Raw genomic sequence first — 17,627 nt, 5'->3', positions numbered from 1 at the left:
GGAACGAGTATTAGATATCCCCAATATAAACAACCAACCAGAAGCAGGGGAGCTATAATCTGGTGGGGAATAAAATGTCAAAACCCCAGCAGTACTCACCATGCAGGATGTGTGCAGTCTCATATACGCAGGTGTTCCAAGGCCAGTGCTTTTACTGCAGTCGGAACATTTGAGGGAACAGCCATTTGTAGTGGTGTCCAAGACCATAGTGAACATTATCAAGTGTGCTCATTCAATCCCACAATGCAACTCGATGAGAATTTTGACTAATTAAGAGTTCCCATCATTAGCTGGGGAACCCCAGATTACATAACAGGGAACCCAAGATGGAATCAAACATCTAAACATTCATTAAAAGAAAACAAAAGCAAAGCAGTCCTCAGATGCATGTTCATTTTCAGCAGTGTCACGGAAAAATTACAATCCAATGAAAACGACTCACAGACTAAACTGCATGTATATGAGAGTAAAGCATACAGCAATTACGTAATATAAAAAAAAAAGAAAAAAAAAGAATGGAATTCTGTTGTCTATGTAAATGACTAAATTGATTGTCAGAAGTTATTACCCCACCTGCATGGTGTCATTAACGTAACTTTTAAGTTCGATGTTTGACAAGTTAAAAGCTAAAAGCTGTGACTAGTTTGAAGAGATCAACTAACATGCATTGTACTAATGTGATTAAGCAGCAAGTTGCATTATAAGGAAAATGTACTGCCCTGACTGACTATTTCAACTGTGATGTGAGAAATCAAAGAACGAAAACAAATCAAAACACATTAACACTTTAAATGTTTATTTTTCCACATACAAAAATACCATATACAGAAGTCCCTAAAATTATAAAGAAGGCTGTCAAAATTATAAAAATGAAAAACCTGGCACCCTGAACTTCACTGGAAAACGAGAAGGTCAGATTTCAAAGGACCCTTGGACTTCAGTAGTGCTGATTCAATGTAGTATAGGTCAGGACATTTCAGGATGGTATTCGTATCATGGTGCTATTTAATATTGCTAAGGATTACTAAATAGGAAGCAGGGAGGATACTACAACTACATTGGAAAAAACATTTTTTGGTAGCTGGTGTATTATCAGTCGTAACTGCTCTACAGCAGCTTTTAAATGAAGATTAAGCTTATACGACTCCACGGGGGAAACTGTTGATCATGAATTGACTGGTCCTTGGTAACTATGTAAATATTAGACTATGCCCTCACAAACGGCAAATGGTCTGTATGAAGTTCAACATCATACTAAAACGGTGTATTTTTCTCACAAACACTTTTATATGCCATGCCAAGTTTATGTTGACAGTGGCATGAATAAAATGGGTGTAGGGCATTGTTACAGGTAACCAAACTGAATCAAAAGCAAAACACTTCCAACAAATGAAAAAATGCTAAATCTCACAAATAGAATTCTAACAAAGTTTTAAAGATCTCATATTTACTTTATACTGAAGGTTTAAAAATACAGTTCTTGTAGTCACTTGATTGTGTATAAAACCAACAGCGTGAACATTGGATCTTTTAGGATGGTGTTTACATCATCTTATATATACACACCCACACTGTTCACACATTCCACTAGGAAGAGGAAAGGTGGAGCACAGCACTAAGTTGATAATTTGTGCAGTCTCAATGACAGTCTCTGTAAAAACTAAATTTAAATTAACTACTCATACACATTTTAATTCTGCTGGTTACTCAAGATAAGTAAAATTAGTAAATAGTTGGAGAGCAAAAAAACAAAACAAAAACAAAAAACAAACAAATTCCAAATAAGAGAACTGTGTACTGCTGAGATAAGCAGATTGCTGGTTAGTCCTGTCAGATTAAACATTAAATGTCAGTCAACAAAGTTTATATAAATGGGAGATTTTAAATAAACAGTAATTTTTACAGTACTTTTACAGTAATTTTAGCCTCATATAGCATTAATATTGAATTCCCAATACTGAATATGATTTTTTAGAAGAATGTTTGTTGACATTGGTTTTGAACAGTACTGATTTGCTTAAAAATCTGACTGCATTTGGAAATAATTCATCAGGAGAGGACCTGTTACTGAACTGCTCCGTTATAATTAATGGCATGGTGATGTGTCTCTTAACTTCAGCATGTGAGTTTACTGCATGCCTTACATTACAGCACACTTCTTATCCTCTGATGGGGCATTTCCATCAACTTTTTCCATTTCCAGAATAATCCTCTTGAAAACCTCTACAGCTGTCTGTAAAATGAATGTTCTTTTAAAAAGGAGAACATATACACAAATGTCCATACAGTACAGAAAACAAAAATATGTGTTGCACAAATGTGCCTATAACAAGTTTAGTAAACAATTGTAAAACAAGCAAAAGTTCCTTTGAGAAAAAAAAAACAAAAAAAAAAAACAAAGTTACCTGATTTTCCTTGGCAGATGACTCCATAAAAGCGGCACCCCAAGAATCAGCAAGCTTCTTGCCCTCTTCTGGTTTAATCACTCTAAATAAGAGAGAGAGAAAGAAAGAGAGAGATAAAAGAAAGAAAGAAAGAAAGAAAGAAAGAAAGAAAGAAAGAAAGAAAGAAAGAAAGAAAGAAAGAAAGAAAGAAAGAAAGAAAGAAAGAAAGAAAGAAAGAGAGAGCATGAGAGTGGAAATGCTGTGCCTACCAACTTTCTCATGCCCTTTGCAGCTGCCCTTACTCATATTGTTGCTGCATATATATTACACACAAAAGCACAAAATAGCATTACATCACATTGATGAATGTTAATAATGTTAATCTAATTCATCCTTTACCTAAATGGCCCATCAATGCGTTACTTTAACCCACTTGTTTTGAGAGGGTATCATTCAACTGTATGCCACAAGGAAGCATACATCATGAGACCAGGCTGGCAGGCTCATGATATTAAAGCCAAATTATTAAGATTAGAAATTTGCTAAATCAATTGTGATTTTTAGTATTTGCAAGCATGTCTACCACAAAAACTAAATATCAAAATTATTTTTAAAACTCTTCGTCAGGAGCATCTGATGATTAATCAGACAAACACCTTTTGAACTAGAATAGGTTTGAAGAACCCTTCAAATGTAATTCCAAATAACAAAAAGGCAATATGGCCTGGGTAAAAATTTATATCCAACCGGTATGTCCGATGGCAAAAATGTAAAAAGCTTTATCATAGCACCACCTGTCAGACTGATGCGAGCATGTATGCCTGAGTAGTAGGGGGGATGTGTGACAATTCTACCAAGTCTACGTAATGTACTATTTCTAAGTATTTTTCCCTATAAAAATAAAATTAAACATAAAAATGATAAAAACATAACACTCCATCATCATCATAAAAAATATGTTTTTTTTCAAGTGCTTGGTCTCTAAAACATGCAAAAGAGGAATAAATAGTATAAGCTTACCTTTCCATGTGAAGGTCTTTTTTGTTCCCAACTAGAACAGTGGGTACCCTGGGCAAATATGTAATATTTATGACTACATGTTTTATGACCCTGTGTAATATTTTAGACCATATGTTCACAAGTTTAAACCACACTTACTGTATCTTTCCAACCATGTCAAGAAGCTTGTCATGTAGAACCTGCACAACTTCAAAACTGAAAACAGAGCGGATTGTTTACATTTTATTGGCTTCTGAAAAACATTCATATCAGTATCTAAGCCCTTACATTCAGAAGAAAAATAACCCAAATCAGAATGAGGTTAAAAAAAGGTCCTTTTTCTCAGCCAATGTTGAGTGTCACTAGTGTTATAGTATCTGCAATGGTTTTGACAAATATCAAACATTAGTAAAATATATTCAGAGTTTCCTACATAGTGCTTCACTGGCCAAATTGAAGCCTGTCTAGAAGTAGCTCTGTGTTCCCACTAGGGCTGTGCGATTAATCGAAATCGTCATGCATTTATGACTGTAAAGCATGTCTGTATGTGTCAAAATTGTGATTAAAATCGAAATCGCAAAATTGATAGAAATAGCAATAGGTTTTTTTTTTTGTCCATATTGCACAGCCCTAGCTCTCACAGACTCATGTAACAGAAAAGGTGATATAGGTGTTGTTTAAGTGACTACATAACCAGTTCAAAAACAAATATGATGCGTCACATTGTTTGTGTAAGCAGCATTTCTGCGTTATGCTGTTCAAAGATACCGGGAGTCATTCCTGTGCATTTCTGCCAGTAAACTGCCACTACGCTCATCTGTACTTGCTCAAGAGAAACTGAACACGCAGATTCATTCTCTCTCACACAATTTAACACATTAAGGCCTTCAGAGTAATGGAATGGAATGTTATTACATTGCTCAGTGAGACTACCATAGGGCCAGAGTAGAATCGATTTTTCCAGCCCAGAACACTGGTCAGTAATCCGCACTGGAACCAAGAGGATGGAAAAGGGCTTAACAGAGCCAGTGCTGATTCTATTTACATTTTTGGCCTATGTAGTTATATCTATAGTAAGCTATAGTATAGAATATCTATAGCAAGCCAAATCATGTGGCAGTCATAGTGGTTGCAACTAGGGATGCACGATATTGGATTTTTGCCAATATCCGATATGGTGATATTTTTCATCTAATTTTGGCCGATACCGATATATTACCTTTTGTTTGGAAACACCACCAAGTCTCTCCTGTGCAGAAATGATAAGCAAAATATTTTTAATTTTGGTTCGTTTTTAACAAGAACTTATTTATTAGAATTAAATAAAAAATAATGAAGGTTTTTTGACAGTACACTGAAGCTTTGAAAATAACAATAAATAAACTACAATCACCGCATTTAACATTTGTAGATGGTCTAAAACAAGAGAGTTGTAAAAATTCTGAAAATCATTTAGAGCTCATGATTTCTTTAAAAAATAAAACATAACACATCAATGAATAAATCAGTATATATAAAATTATTTAATTTGCAAATGTTTGTGTTTTTTTTCTTCATTTAAGTACTTCTTCATTAAATACTTTCTTCTTTCATTAAATACTCATTTTATGACATCAATTACCGCTTTCTTTAATCAGAAACAGTCTAAATTTTATTTATGTAGGGGTGGTGATGGCGCAGTGGATAAGACACATGCCTTTGGTGTGAGAGACTCGGGTTCGAATCCACTGTGAGACACCAATGTGTCCCTGAGCAAGACACTTAACCCCTAGTTGCTCCAGAGGTGTGCGACCTCTGACATATATAGCAATTGTAAGTCGCTTTGGATAAAAGCGTCAGCTAAATGAATAAATGTAAATGTAAATGTTATGCAGGCCATTTTACTTTTAATTTAATTAGAAGTAGGCCAACAGCGCCCCCTACAGATTAAAATTCCCTACCGAAGGGGCGTTAGAACTGCACGTGCTATTACTGTTTATACACTTATGTGTCATTCTGTAAGTGCTTTCACAGATTAAGTGCAGCAATCTAAATCAGTGGATCTAATCTCATTCAGACAAAACTTTGCTTCAAGAATGAGTCACACGGCTGACGTGATCTAATCACTAGCACACCCTGAGCACGTGAGTTAACCCATTCCTCTTGTCGGCAAGACATATCGGCATAATTTTTCATATCTGGCCAATGCCGATATTTACATTTAAAGCCATTATCAGTCGATTCCGATATCAATCCGATAATATCGTGCATCCCTAGTTGCAACCAAAACAGAAAATGTTTGATCAGTTCTCATGCTATTGCATAAGCTTTTATTTTTATTCTAGTAAGATTAATTAGGAAGCTAATATACAGGTCCTTCTCAAAAAATTAGCATATTGTGATAAAGTTCATTATTTTCTGTAATGTACTGATAAACATTAGACTTTCATATATTTTAGATTCATTACAACACAACTGAAGTAGTTCAAGCCTTTTATTTATTGTTTTAATATTGATGATTTTGGCATACAGCTCATGAAAACCCAAAATTCCTATCTCAAAAAATTAGCATATTTCATCTGACCAATAAAAGAAGTGTTTTTAATACAAAAAAAAGTCAACCTTCAAATAATTATGTTCAGTTATGCACTCAATACTTGGTCGGGAATCCTTTTGCAGAAATGACTGCTTCAATGCGGCGTGGCATGGAGGCAATCAGCCTGTGGCACTGCTGAGGTGTTATGGAGGCCCAGGATGCTTCGATAGCGGCCTTAAGCTCATCCAGAGTGTTGGGTCTTGCGTCTCTCAACTTTCTCTTCACAATATCCCACAGATTCCCTATGGGGTTCAGGTCAGGAGAGTTGGCAGGCCAATTGAGCACAGTAATACCATGGTCAGTAAACCATTTACCAGTGGTTTTGGCACTGTGAGCAGGTGCCAGGTCGTGCTGAAAAATGAAATCTTCATCTCCATAAAGCTTTTCAGCAGATGGAAGCATGAAGTGCTCCAAAATCTCCTGATAGCTAGCTGCATTGACCCTGCCCTTGATAAAACACAATGGACCAACACCAGCATCACTGACTGTGGGTACTTGACACTGGACTTCAGGCATTTTGGCATTTCCCTCTCCACCTTGATTTCCGAATGACATGCAAAATTTGCTTTCATCCGAAAAAAGTACTTTGGACCACTGAGCAACAGTCCAGTGCTGCTTCTCTGTAGCCCAGGTCAGGCGCTTCTGCCGCTGTTTCTGGTTCAAAAGTGGCTTGACCTGGGGAATGCGGCACCTGTAGCCCATTTCATGCACACGCCTGTACACGGTGGCTCTGGATGTTTCTACTCCAGACTCAGTCCACTGCTTCCGCAGGTCCACCATGGTCTGGAATTGGTCCTTCTCCACAATCTTCCTCAGGGTCCGGTCACCTCTTCTCGTTGTGCTGCGTTTTCTGCCACACTTTTTCCTTCCCACAGACTTCCCACTGAGGTGCCTTGATACAGCACTCTGGGAACAGCCTATTCGTTCAGAAATTTCTTTCTGTGTCTTACCCTCTTGCTTGAGGGTGTCAATGATGGCCTTCTGGACAGCAGTCAGGTCGGCAGTCTTACCCATGATTGCGGTTTTGAGTAATGAACCAGGCTGGGAGTTTTTAAAAGCCTCAGGAATCTTTTGCAGGTGTTTAGAGTTAATTAGTTGATTCAGATGATTAGGTTAATAGCTCGTTTAGAGAACCTTTTCATGATATGCTAATTTTTTGAGATAGGAATTTTCGGTTTTCATGAGCTGTATGCCAAAATCATCAATATTAAAACAATAAAAGGCTTGAACTACTTCAGTTGTGTTGTAATGAATCTAAAATATATGAAAGTCTAATGTTTATCAGTACATTACAGAAAATAATGAACTTTATCACAATATGCTAATTTTTTGAGAAGGACCTGTATATCAGTTTGATACATATTCAGAGCAGTATTAGTACACATATCTGTGAAGATTTAGAACGTTATCACACATTTGAAACAGAAATTCTTAAGATAATATTTCAGTCATAAATGGCATCAAAGCTGTAAACCAGAGATTATATTTTTTTAAATTATCTGTGGGGATCACGTGACGCTTTCATGAGCCAAGTCGCACATTAGCCGAGCTCAATATATATTACCGTCTTCTACTGTTGTTCGTCTTCTTTTTTTACATTTGGGGTAGTTTTTTCCGTTTGTCGTTGGTCTGGAGAGGTCACACAGTCGGAAACTCGCTTATCTCTCACCATCATCCTCGCCAATTAAGAAGAAAACAAAACCAATAGCCGAGGCGGGCCGAGCCGACATTGAAGACAACATGGCGACCACTATAAAGCGATTTGAGGACATTTTGAAGGCTGAATTAGCAGCAATGCGCACCGAATTTGCCTCTCATATGACTACAATCCAGAATATATGCTCTAAAGTTGACTTTTTAAATCAGGGAACAGAGAGAGCAGAAAAAGTGATCGGCGAACACACTGGGCGTCTGGATGCCCTCGAGCAGCAGGTGACTGATTTACAAGACCGCAGCAGACGCAGTAATCTCCGCCTGCTGGGACTACCTGAAGGGGCCGAGGAGGATGACCCAATCAGCTTTCTGAAACGGTCTCTGCTGATTTGGATCCCATCACTTGCGGGCAAAGATATCGAGATCGAACGCGTGGCATCGAGTTTACTCCAGAGCTTCAACTGATCACTCCAATCCGCGAGTGTTTCTCTTAAATCTGTTACGCTACAATGACAGGAATTTGATTCCTGTCGTTGATTTGACGCCGCTGTCCTGTGAAAGCGGGTGACGGTGCGATGTTGAGCTTCTCCCCGACTTCTCTCCCGCAACGGCAAAGAAGCAGAGCTCCTTCAGTACAATACAGAAGGAACTGAAAGAGGCAGGTCTGCAGACCTGTCTTCAGTATCCAGCTACTCTGAAGATCGTTATGAAACACGGCGAGACCAAACTAATGCACTCACCGGACGAAGCGCGTCAATTCCTGAGCTCCATTCCCGCTCCTCATTCTCCTGGAATGGACGTGGCATAATACCGAGTGACTCAACTTCTGATTTACTAATCTAGAACTTCATGTATCAATCGGCTACTGGCAGTTCTTCATGTAAGCTAGGAAACTTGGTATCATTAATGTACAGTTTTCAATGTACATGATACAACTATTTATGTTTGTTTCCTCGTTATGGAAAGTATACATACTTTTTTTTTAACCCCACTTTATCATTCATGTGAATTCAAAGTTATTCTGTTCTCTTATAATAGGGCTAATGGCGGCATCCTAAAGAATGGTACTGGCTGTCATGTAACTGTCACAGATTAAGACAGGGGAGGGTGGCAGCCTGGGGTTTTTACCCCAGTCTGTAAAAGTTTTACGGGGTGGGTTTTCTTTATGTTAATGGGTTTTTAAAGGCAGACTTGAGTTAATTCATTTGCAGTGGTATAACTTTCTCTCATTTGTTCAGTTCACTTATTTGTTTGATAGTAATGACTGAAATTAATATAATAAGTTTTACTACTACTGCAACGAAAAAAGGGTTGACATTGCTTTGAACCAGAAAGCTCATTTGTGGATGGATGATGTTCATAGATGCAATAATAAATATTGCGAGGTGGTCTCTTTTGTGGCGACTGACAATAAAACTAAAGGTGTTTTGATAACTGTTTGAAGAAATTTAAATATTTCCATTTTAGACAGAAATGGTGATAACGCTGACAAAATTGCCTGTATATCCCTTTATGAAAAGTAATTCTCCCTGATCCTAACTGATAATTCTGTAGTTTCTGCTTCAGTTGTTTGCTCTTTTCTCCTCGTACAATCAGGCAGTCCATTGTTGTTTTTGTATTCATGTGTTTTTTTTTTCTTTTCTTTTCATGTACAGTGTGCCTTTTAAATAAAATAAAAAAAATTCACAAGAAAAAAAAAAAAAAAGATCTTTCTTGTCATTGTGCACATGGGCTAAACTACCTCTACAGTTTATCGGTAAATTGGAGTGCAATAAATCCCTAAAGCAAAGTCAGTATATGCAGACTGAAGTAGCTTTGATTAAAGGTGCTATAATCTATTATCTTTTTTGGAAGACCTAACTGAAATAACAGTATTGAGATTTCATGCTGATCTCTGTGACAGCTTTCTCTGTAATCAATAAAATGAAAACCAACTTGAATTTGAAACAGTATAAAGATATGTACATATAAAGTAATTTTTCAAAAACGATTTAGAAAAGTCTGAGCCGAGTACCAAAACAAACTTGTAGCCAATCAGCAGTAAGTGGCGTGTCTACTCATGATATGGAGGAGAAAGTGTTCAGTGAACAGCCGAGCTTATATGAAGCCCTGAAATTGCACACAAGTTGGTTGCGATCCGCCATTAAAAATCAGAGGGAAAGAGAGAACAGCCAAGCCGAGCAACAGAAAGATAGAGATGGTGAATAAAAACCAAAAGAGGAAAACGTCTGCGGAACGATAAGGCAAGAAGTAGGACCCGTGTAAATATCGGATCAGCTTTCCAGCGCTGGAGAGAACTCAAGGAGCGGAAGGCCTGTGATCGGACGCCCGAGGTTGCTTTGTTTCTTCCCGATAGGTGAGTCTACACCGGACGCGCCGCAACAGCTAAAGTCTGCCTACACTGGACGTGGACGCAACAAAGTGACCGTTGAAAATCATTTGAAATTTGTGTCCGAAATTAGTTTTTTTTATCCAGTAAATTTCTCTACATGCTTTCATCTCGCTTGTGATTATTTTGATGTTTGAGAGTGTGCAGACCTTCTTCAAGCTCTTACTTTTTGGGAAACTTTTTTGGTCTACGCACCTCAGTTGGATTATTTTGAAAGCGCGGTGATTCTCTGGCTGCTTTCCTGTAAATTTGTGTCAGCACCAGCACGTCCTAAATAGAACACGGCAGCAGTTTTCTGTCGGAGATTTGTCATGCCGCACAGCATCCAGTGTAGACAGCATCACTGATTATATTGACTTCTATAGTATTTTGTTGCGCCACTCGCGTCCGGTGTAGACACGGTGTAACATTGGTTTTGCTTTGTTTCACAGAACTAATTGTTGCCTGGGTTGCATAGACTATGTATGTGTGGGCGAAGCTATAAAATAGGGGCGAAACCCTTTTGGGGTAGGGGCATGTTTGTTTTGGTGATTTCAAATATCAACATCGAAATCGCTTACCCCACCTTTAAGGATAAGAGATTAATTTAAATTTAATAAAAAAGAGATTACACAAGCATGCAGATGTGTTTAATTGCATTATTTACCTTAAGAAAATCAAAACAGACCAAACATTTAAACATTTCAATTATGGAAAACAACAAACAATAAACATAATCCATAACAGTACAAGTAAGAAAAAAAATTCTGACCTTTTCGCTGAAGTGACAGAATACACCAGAACGTAACCATGAATATCCATAGAATGAGACTGGGGGAAAATGGAATACTCATCCTAAACAGAAAGGGGGAGGGGGACAACTGGTATGAAAAAATTATGAAAAAAAAAAAAAAAAAATTACAGAAAGATTGGGTGGGAGTGTTCTTACCTGTCCAGCAGTGTCAACCAACTGGAGATTGAAATCCTGGCCATTCACAGACACCATTTTATTAAAAGCTTAAAGGCAAACAGAAAAGATATATTCAGTTGGGGATATCAGAACATTCAAAGGTAGTTTTGGAGCAACAATGTTATAACAAGATTTCCACTATGGTTGTTGAGATATCACAGCACACAAGCAGGAATTAAAAACTGAATAAGGAACAACAGATCCACCCCCCCCCCCCCCACACACACACACACACAATTTACCCATTTAGTTAACCTGACAGGTGTCACAATATAGCAGTCATTACTGATCATTTGACGAAAATAAAAATATGTTGGCAACACTAATAACACAATTTTAATTACTTCTTGACATTATACTTAGCAGATAAGTGGTTCATTAACATTCATATGATTATAACAGTACATGAATCAAACTTTAATGACACTAATTTCTATTTAAACAACTAATGATCTGTTAAACATTATGTAACAATGTTTGTTAATGAATAATTAATGTTATTACAGAAGTTATTACAGAAATAAAGACATTTAAATACATACATACATACATATATACTTAACTAGAAAGCGAATACTAAAGAAAATACTAATTTTTAAATGAATAATAAACCAAACTGGTTACACTATGTTGATAAACAGATTGCAGCACACAGGCTCATTTCAAATGCAAAGAGTCATAGTTTTCCGCAGAGGAATGCTAATGAGTCAATTGTCAGAAACGGCCCTGTCCACGCTCATACTTTTATACAATGCAGTTTGATCCTTCTACATTATATAATGGTCTTAAAAACTTAGTAGTCTATACTAATTGCTAGTCACTACATGTAGGCCTATTAGTCCATTATGACGTTTTAGAATAATGCAGTCTATGAATGCTAGAAAAACAGTATATCAATCAAATATTCCAGTACTCACTGTTTTCAATAGTAGGGTCATAGGAATCTACAAATTGTCCTTCTACAAACTGTATCGTGAGGGAGGATTTTCCTGTTGTAAAATAAATCAAAACAATTAGCAAAACAGTGTTTAATAATAATTAGTAACAAAAATGTGCCATCTATTACAAGGGTGTTAAATGATATTAAGTACAATAATCATCAAATTACTTTATTACAACAGAAAAAAATAACTAAAATAAAATAAAGTAACAGAAAGGTGTTGAGAAAGCTGCTGACTGATCAAGCCACATGTATATGCAGGTTAAGTACATGGCACTAACACAATGCATATAAATGTGTACTGCATTGTGAGATCACCCCCCTCCCCCCTTTTCTACTTTTGCAACTTTTGGCCAATTTGTAAAGTTTTCTCAGTTATTTTCATGGGTGTGTTAAACATAACACTTAGTCCTGATATAAAGCATAACGCATTGCAAAAGTACACATGTTGTTACTTTTATAAAAATTTGTTATGATCCCATTATGACGAGTCTGACTCGTAATCCAAAGGTTGTGGGTTCGAGTCTTGGGCCGGCAGGGATTGTAGGTGGGGGGAGTGAATGTCCAGCGCTCTCTCTACCCTCAATACCACGACTGAGGTACCCTTGAGCAAGGCACCGAACCCCCAACTGCTCTCCGGGCGCCGCAGCATAAATGGCTGCCCAGTGCCCACTGCTCCGGGTGTGTGTTCACGGTGTGTGTGTGTGTGTGTGTTCACTGCTGTGTGTGTGCACGTTGGATGGGTTAAATGCAGAGCACAAATTCCGAGTATGGGTCACCATACATGGCTGTATGTCACGTCACTTTCACTTTCAAGCTGACTTACTGTATGGTATAGAGAATAAGCCATTGTTTGTTGTTCAAGAGAAACTGGGCAGAAGGTTTATTTATATTATTTTAATGATAGAAATAGCTGATAACAACAGAAATATAGCTTGCTGTCCTCAAATTACCTAACGGCACCAGTCAGCAAATAATACAAGATCTGCCACTTCAGAAGGAAATACATCAATTATAAAAGTTTTTCAAAGGGCCGCCAGGTGTGCAAGATAAAGTTAAACAGAATTTTTGTCAAAATTATAATTTAAACATTGGTTCTCTCGATATAGATTTACAGTGTCCTGCTGCGACTGAAACTTTAATTTTGAAATTTAGAAAAAAAAAAAAAAAAAGTATAGAAAGTATTCGTCAAGTTTTGTATTTTTTATCAGCAATCATATTAGGCTTATCCTTGATAATGACGAAAAACGATTACTACACATCAACAGGTGATTAAACTAAACTTATTTATATGCGTTGTCTCAAATGTAAAATTCATAGCTGCATTAAAACAGACCGGTAGAGTAACAAACTTTGGAAGAGGCAAAGGCAGCCTCACTTTGGCCAGAAGGTGCAACAGGACGCCTTTACTCTTTGTTATGGTGCACGTCAATTTCACAAAACCATTAAAATGGTACAGTAAAAATGTCAAATTCGACTCCGTCTGTATTGTTTCAAAATCTTAATGGGACATTAAATTGTTAATTAAACTAGTGTCATATTTAACGTACCCTTGAAAATGACCGAGAATGAGCCCTTTATGGACAGCGCCATCGTAGTCGTAGTCATTTAAGGTGGAACAGAAAGCAGCAATAATTGGCGAATTACTTGCTAAAAGGGAACTGCAAGTCGTTACAAATCACTTTTGAGACATAGCGAGATGTTACTAGGATTGCCAGACTGATGATATTCGAGTTTTGATGGGAAATGATCGCGTGTGATCCTCGTGTTTTGAGATACGCACGTTGCTAACTCCTGCCAGCACCATGCGCTTCTCCAGTATGTTTCCAAATGCTGGTGCCCTGTTTGAAGTTTCTTTACGGTGTCAAAATAAATGAGCTAATTAGCTTTAAGTGGCTGTAAAGAGAGCAGCTAAAAATGAAATTTACTATCCAACTGTGAGAACTCTGCTAACTTAGCGACTACATAACATCAAATACTTCCTACTGAAAAAAGTAACGTTATATCAAACACTCACCAACGGAACGATACCCTAATACAGCAATCTTTCTGTATTTAGGTTGAGGCATTATTTGTGAATATCCTTTGAACGTCCAAACCAAAGAACGGGAGCTTAAGAAAGAAATAGTTTATCAAACATTAGAGGTCTATCACGTGATAACAACAAACTTTTCCACGCCCTCCAGAAAGATCTTCATCATTGTTTCTGTCGCGTAAAGTAAACTTTTCGGTTTGTAAACGCCGCACAGTCAAAAATACTTTTCTTTGGAAGTAAACTTTAGGTATATTGTGACGTCTTAAAACTACGACGAATGAACTAAAATGCTTATTCACTGCAGTAGCGTGTCTTCTACTTCTAGGTTATATGGCAGTTGGCAAACCAAATGTTGATGCATTTCCGCCACCTACTGGGGTGGAGTGTTGCTATACAAGAGCAAAGAACATGTACTGACTGGTCTTCTACTCTTTGACAAGAGGAATATATATTATACTTTATATGAGAATGTGTACTTTATACTTTATAAGAAAAAGCCAAGTTAAAAAACTTTACTTATCTAGTTCAGGACGTTCTGTAATGTCCCGTAACTGACAGCAAGAGGTTTTAGTTCTCCTCTGAGCTGAATTTTTCACTTACATTTCATCAGCACATGCTCTTAGTTTCTTAAAGTTCACATTTATTACAACTGCCAGAATCATGCTTACCTATTATAAGGCTGTCCAATTCTAGCTGAGATATTATTGTATCATTCAGAACCAACCAACTTCTTTTTAAATGTCATAAAGATTGTGCCTCTAATTCATCCCTTGACTTCTGACTTTTCTAAAGATACCAATTTTGGATGTTTGAGAGTCTTAGCTATAGAATCGACCTCCTCACTCCAATGTGAGTACTGTCTCATAAAAAGACAACTGTTCTCAGTTTCAACATTCTATAGAATGTATTTGCATTTGCAAACCTTTGAAAATAGGTTTAGTATAGCCACGTACGAAAGGTAAAGGGGGAGGTGTTGCTACAATTTATAGCAATATTCTCTGTATTGCTCAGAGGGCAGGCTTTAAATATAACTCGTTTGAAGTTATGGTGCTGCATATAACATTATCTAGAGAAACACGTGTTAGTGATAAATCCCCTGTGATGTTTGTACTGGCTACTGTATACAGGACACCAGGGCACCACACAGACTTTATTAAAGAATTAATTGTTGGCGATTTTAATTTCCATGTCGATAATGAAAAAGATGCATTAGGATCAGCATTCATAGACATTCTGAACTCTATTGGGGTTAGACAACACGTTTCCGGACCTACTCATTGTCGAAATCATACTCTAGATTTAATACTGTCACATAGAATTGATGTTAGTGGTGTTGAAATTCTGCAGCAAAGCGATGATATCTCAGATCATTATCTAGTCTTGTGTAAACTCCATATAGCTAAAACTGTAAATTCTACACATTGTTACAAGTATGGTAGAACCATCACCTCTACCACAAAAGACTGCTTTGTAAGTAATCTTCCTGATTTATCTCAATTCCTCAGCATATCCAACAGCGCAGAAAAACTTGATGATGTAACAGAAACGTCTCGGTTACATAGGTAACCCTCGTTCCCTGAAGGAGGGAATGGAGACGTACGTCGGACTGACCGACGAATAGGAATCTCGCTAGAGAGGCCAATCTGCTTCGAGTGTAACTAAAACGAGCCAATGCACATTGGCATGCAATCATATGCAGCAGCTGCTCACCTCGCAGCACGGGTATATAATGAGCAGCAGGTGCGTTGCATCTTCAGGTTTTCGCTGAGGAACCGAACAGGTAAGACAGCAGCATCAGCGAGGTCCAGCGACTGTGGCGACGGGACGACTAAGCCGGAGCCATGCCTCTGACCTGAGGTGAGAACACGGGAGGAGACCGGCTCGACACGAAGGCTATAGAATCTAGCGAACGTGTTAGGTGTCGCCCAGCCCGCAGCTCTAAAAATATCTGTCAGCGAGGCACCACGGGCCAACGCCCAGGAGGATGTCACACCTCTCGTAGAGTGGGCATGCAACCTGAGTGGGCAGGGCACGCCTTGTGCTTGGTAAGCCAAGGCGATGGCGTCCACTACCCAGTGGGCCATCCTCTGCTTGGAGACAGCCTATCCCTTCTGCTGGCCTCCGTAACAGACAAAGAGCTGGTCTGAGGTTCTGAGGCTTTGAGTTCTGTCTATGTACAGTCGCAAAGCACGAACTGGACAAAGCAAAGCCAGGGCTGGGTCTGCCTCCTCCGGGGGCAGCGCTTGCAGGCTCACTACCTGGTCCCTGAAGGGAGTGGTAGGAAGCTTGGGCACATAGCCAAGCCGGGGTCTCAGTACCACGTGGCCGTCACCCGGCCCGAACTCTAGGCACGATTCGTCGACCGAAAATGCCTGCAGGTCCCCTACCCGATTGATGGAGGCCAATGCAACCAGCAACAAAGTCTTCATAGACAGAATCTTTAAGTCTGCTGACTGCAAAGGCCAGCAATCTGGAGTACTCGAAGCACCTGAGCAAGGTCCCAAGAGGGTAAGGAGGGGGGTCGAGGAGGATTTAACCGTCTCGCCCCCCTAAGGAACCTGATGACCAGGTTGTGCTTACCAACGGACTTACCATCGATGTGGTTGTGGCATGCGGAACTTTGAGCATGAACTTTGAGGGTGGAGGGGGGAACCACGGGCTGAAGGTTTGGCGGCATTCCGGAGTGATTGCCACTCGGTACGTGCCGCGTTGCCACGCCCATCTCGGGACTCGGCCATGAAGCCAGTGCTGAAGCGGTCTCATATGAAGCAAACCGAGCGGGGTTACTGCCGCAACGGCTACCATATGCCCCAGGAGCCTCTGAAAAAGTTTCAGTGGGACTGCTGTCCTGCCCCTGAATGTATTCAGGCAGTTCAGTACCGACTGAACACGTTCCTCTGTGAGGCGTGCTGACTGTTCGACCGAATCCAACTCCATACCGAGAAAAGAGATCCTCTGCACTGGGGCGAGTTTGCTCTTTTCCCAGTTGACCTGAACGCCCAACTGGCTGAGGTGACTGAGCACCAAATCCCTGTGTTCGTATAACTGCTCCCAAGACTGAGCAAGAATGAGCCAGTCGTCGACATAGTTGATGATGCGAACGCCCTGTTCTCTCATGGGAACAAGGGCTCCCTCCACGGCTCTCGTGAAGACGCGGAGAGACAGGGCCAGCCCGAAGGGAAGGACCTTGTACTGATATGCTCGACCCTCAAACGCAAAGCGCAGAAACGAGCGGGACCAAGGGGACGGTAGGCGTACACGCAGTGGGGCAGCGAGGTGGAACACAGGGATGCGGCTCGGGGGGCTCTCTTTGGGAGGCGGCCCGTAGCGGGGTCTGTGTGTGCTGTGAAACACTTACCCGGTTCCACGATCGGACAGGGGCTGCAGGAGAGGCTTGGGTGCCCATCTCGAACTGCGCGCTGATGTCCGCCGGCGATTGAAGAGGTGGATGAAAGTGGAGAGGTTTTGCTCCCCCCACTACTCTCCGAGCCCTCTTCAGACCCGGAGATGATAGAAACTGCTCTTTTATTGAAAATTTGGGGAACAGAACAAAGGATTTACCACCTGGCCCTCCTCCGGGGGAAGGAGCGGTGTAGTCACCAACTCCTGAAGAGCAGTCCCAACCATCTCCGGGTCGCCCGTCCTAGGGCCTCTTGCTCTTAGCTTTGCCGCCCCTCTTGGCGGGGGCCTGGACGGGCTGGAG

General features: G+C 39.6%; 1 protein-coding gene across 1 annotated transcript; it reads right to left on the bottom strand.

Annotated features, from left to right (window-relative positions):
- Positions 1 to 779: 779 nt before the first annotated feature.
- Positions 780 to 14,271, bottom strand: LOC306879499 (GTP-binding protein Rheb-like). The gene is made up of 8 exons (XM_079432489.1): positions 13,907 to 14,271; positions 11,867 to 11,938; positions 10,929 to 10,996; positions 10,752 to 10,834; positions 3,543 to 3,599; positions 3,405 to 3,452; positions 2,406 to 2,487; positions 780 to 2,233 (listed from the first exon to the last, which is right to left on the bottom strand). The coding sequence occupies exons 1-8, from the start codon at positions 13,956 to 13,958 to the stop codon at positions 2,141 to 2,143; spliced, it is 555 nt and encodes a 184-aa protein (XP_079288615.1). The 5' UTR covers positions 13,959 to 14,271; the 3' UTR covers positions 780 to 2,140.
- Positions 14,272 to 17,627: the final 3,356 nt, after the last annotated feature.

Source organism: Barbus barbus, assembly GCF_936440315.1.
Source record: "Barbus barbus genome assembly, chromosome: 13".
NCBI lineage: Eukaryota > Metazoa > Chordata > Actinopteri > Cypriniformes > Cyprinidae > Barbus > Barbus barbus.
The sequence above is the reverse complement of the archived record's forward strand: the minus strand, read 5'-3'. Positions and strand labels throughout refer to the sequence as shown.

Excerpts from the sequence above, each read along its gene's own strand:
- LOC306879499 (XM_079432489.1), bottom strand. The coding sequence starts at position 13,958 with ATGCCTCAACCTAAATACAGAAAGATTGCTGTATTAGGGTATCGTTCC. Across the intron at positions 10,835-10,928 it reads TGGTTGACACTGCTGGACAG|GATGAGTATTCCATTTTCCC; the intron begins GTAAGAACACTC and ends CTTTCTGTTTAG. Across the intron at positions 3,453-3,542 it reads GACATGGTTGGAAAGATACA|GGTACCCACTGTTCTAGTTG; the intron begins GTAAGTGTGGTT and ends ATATTTGCCCAG.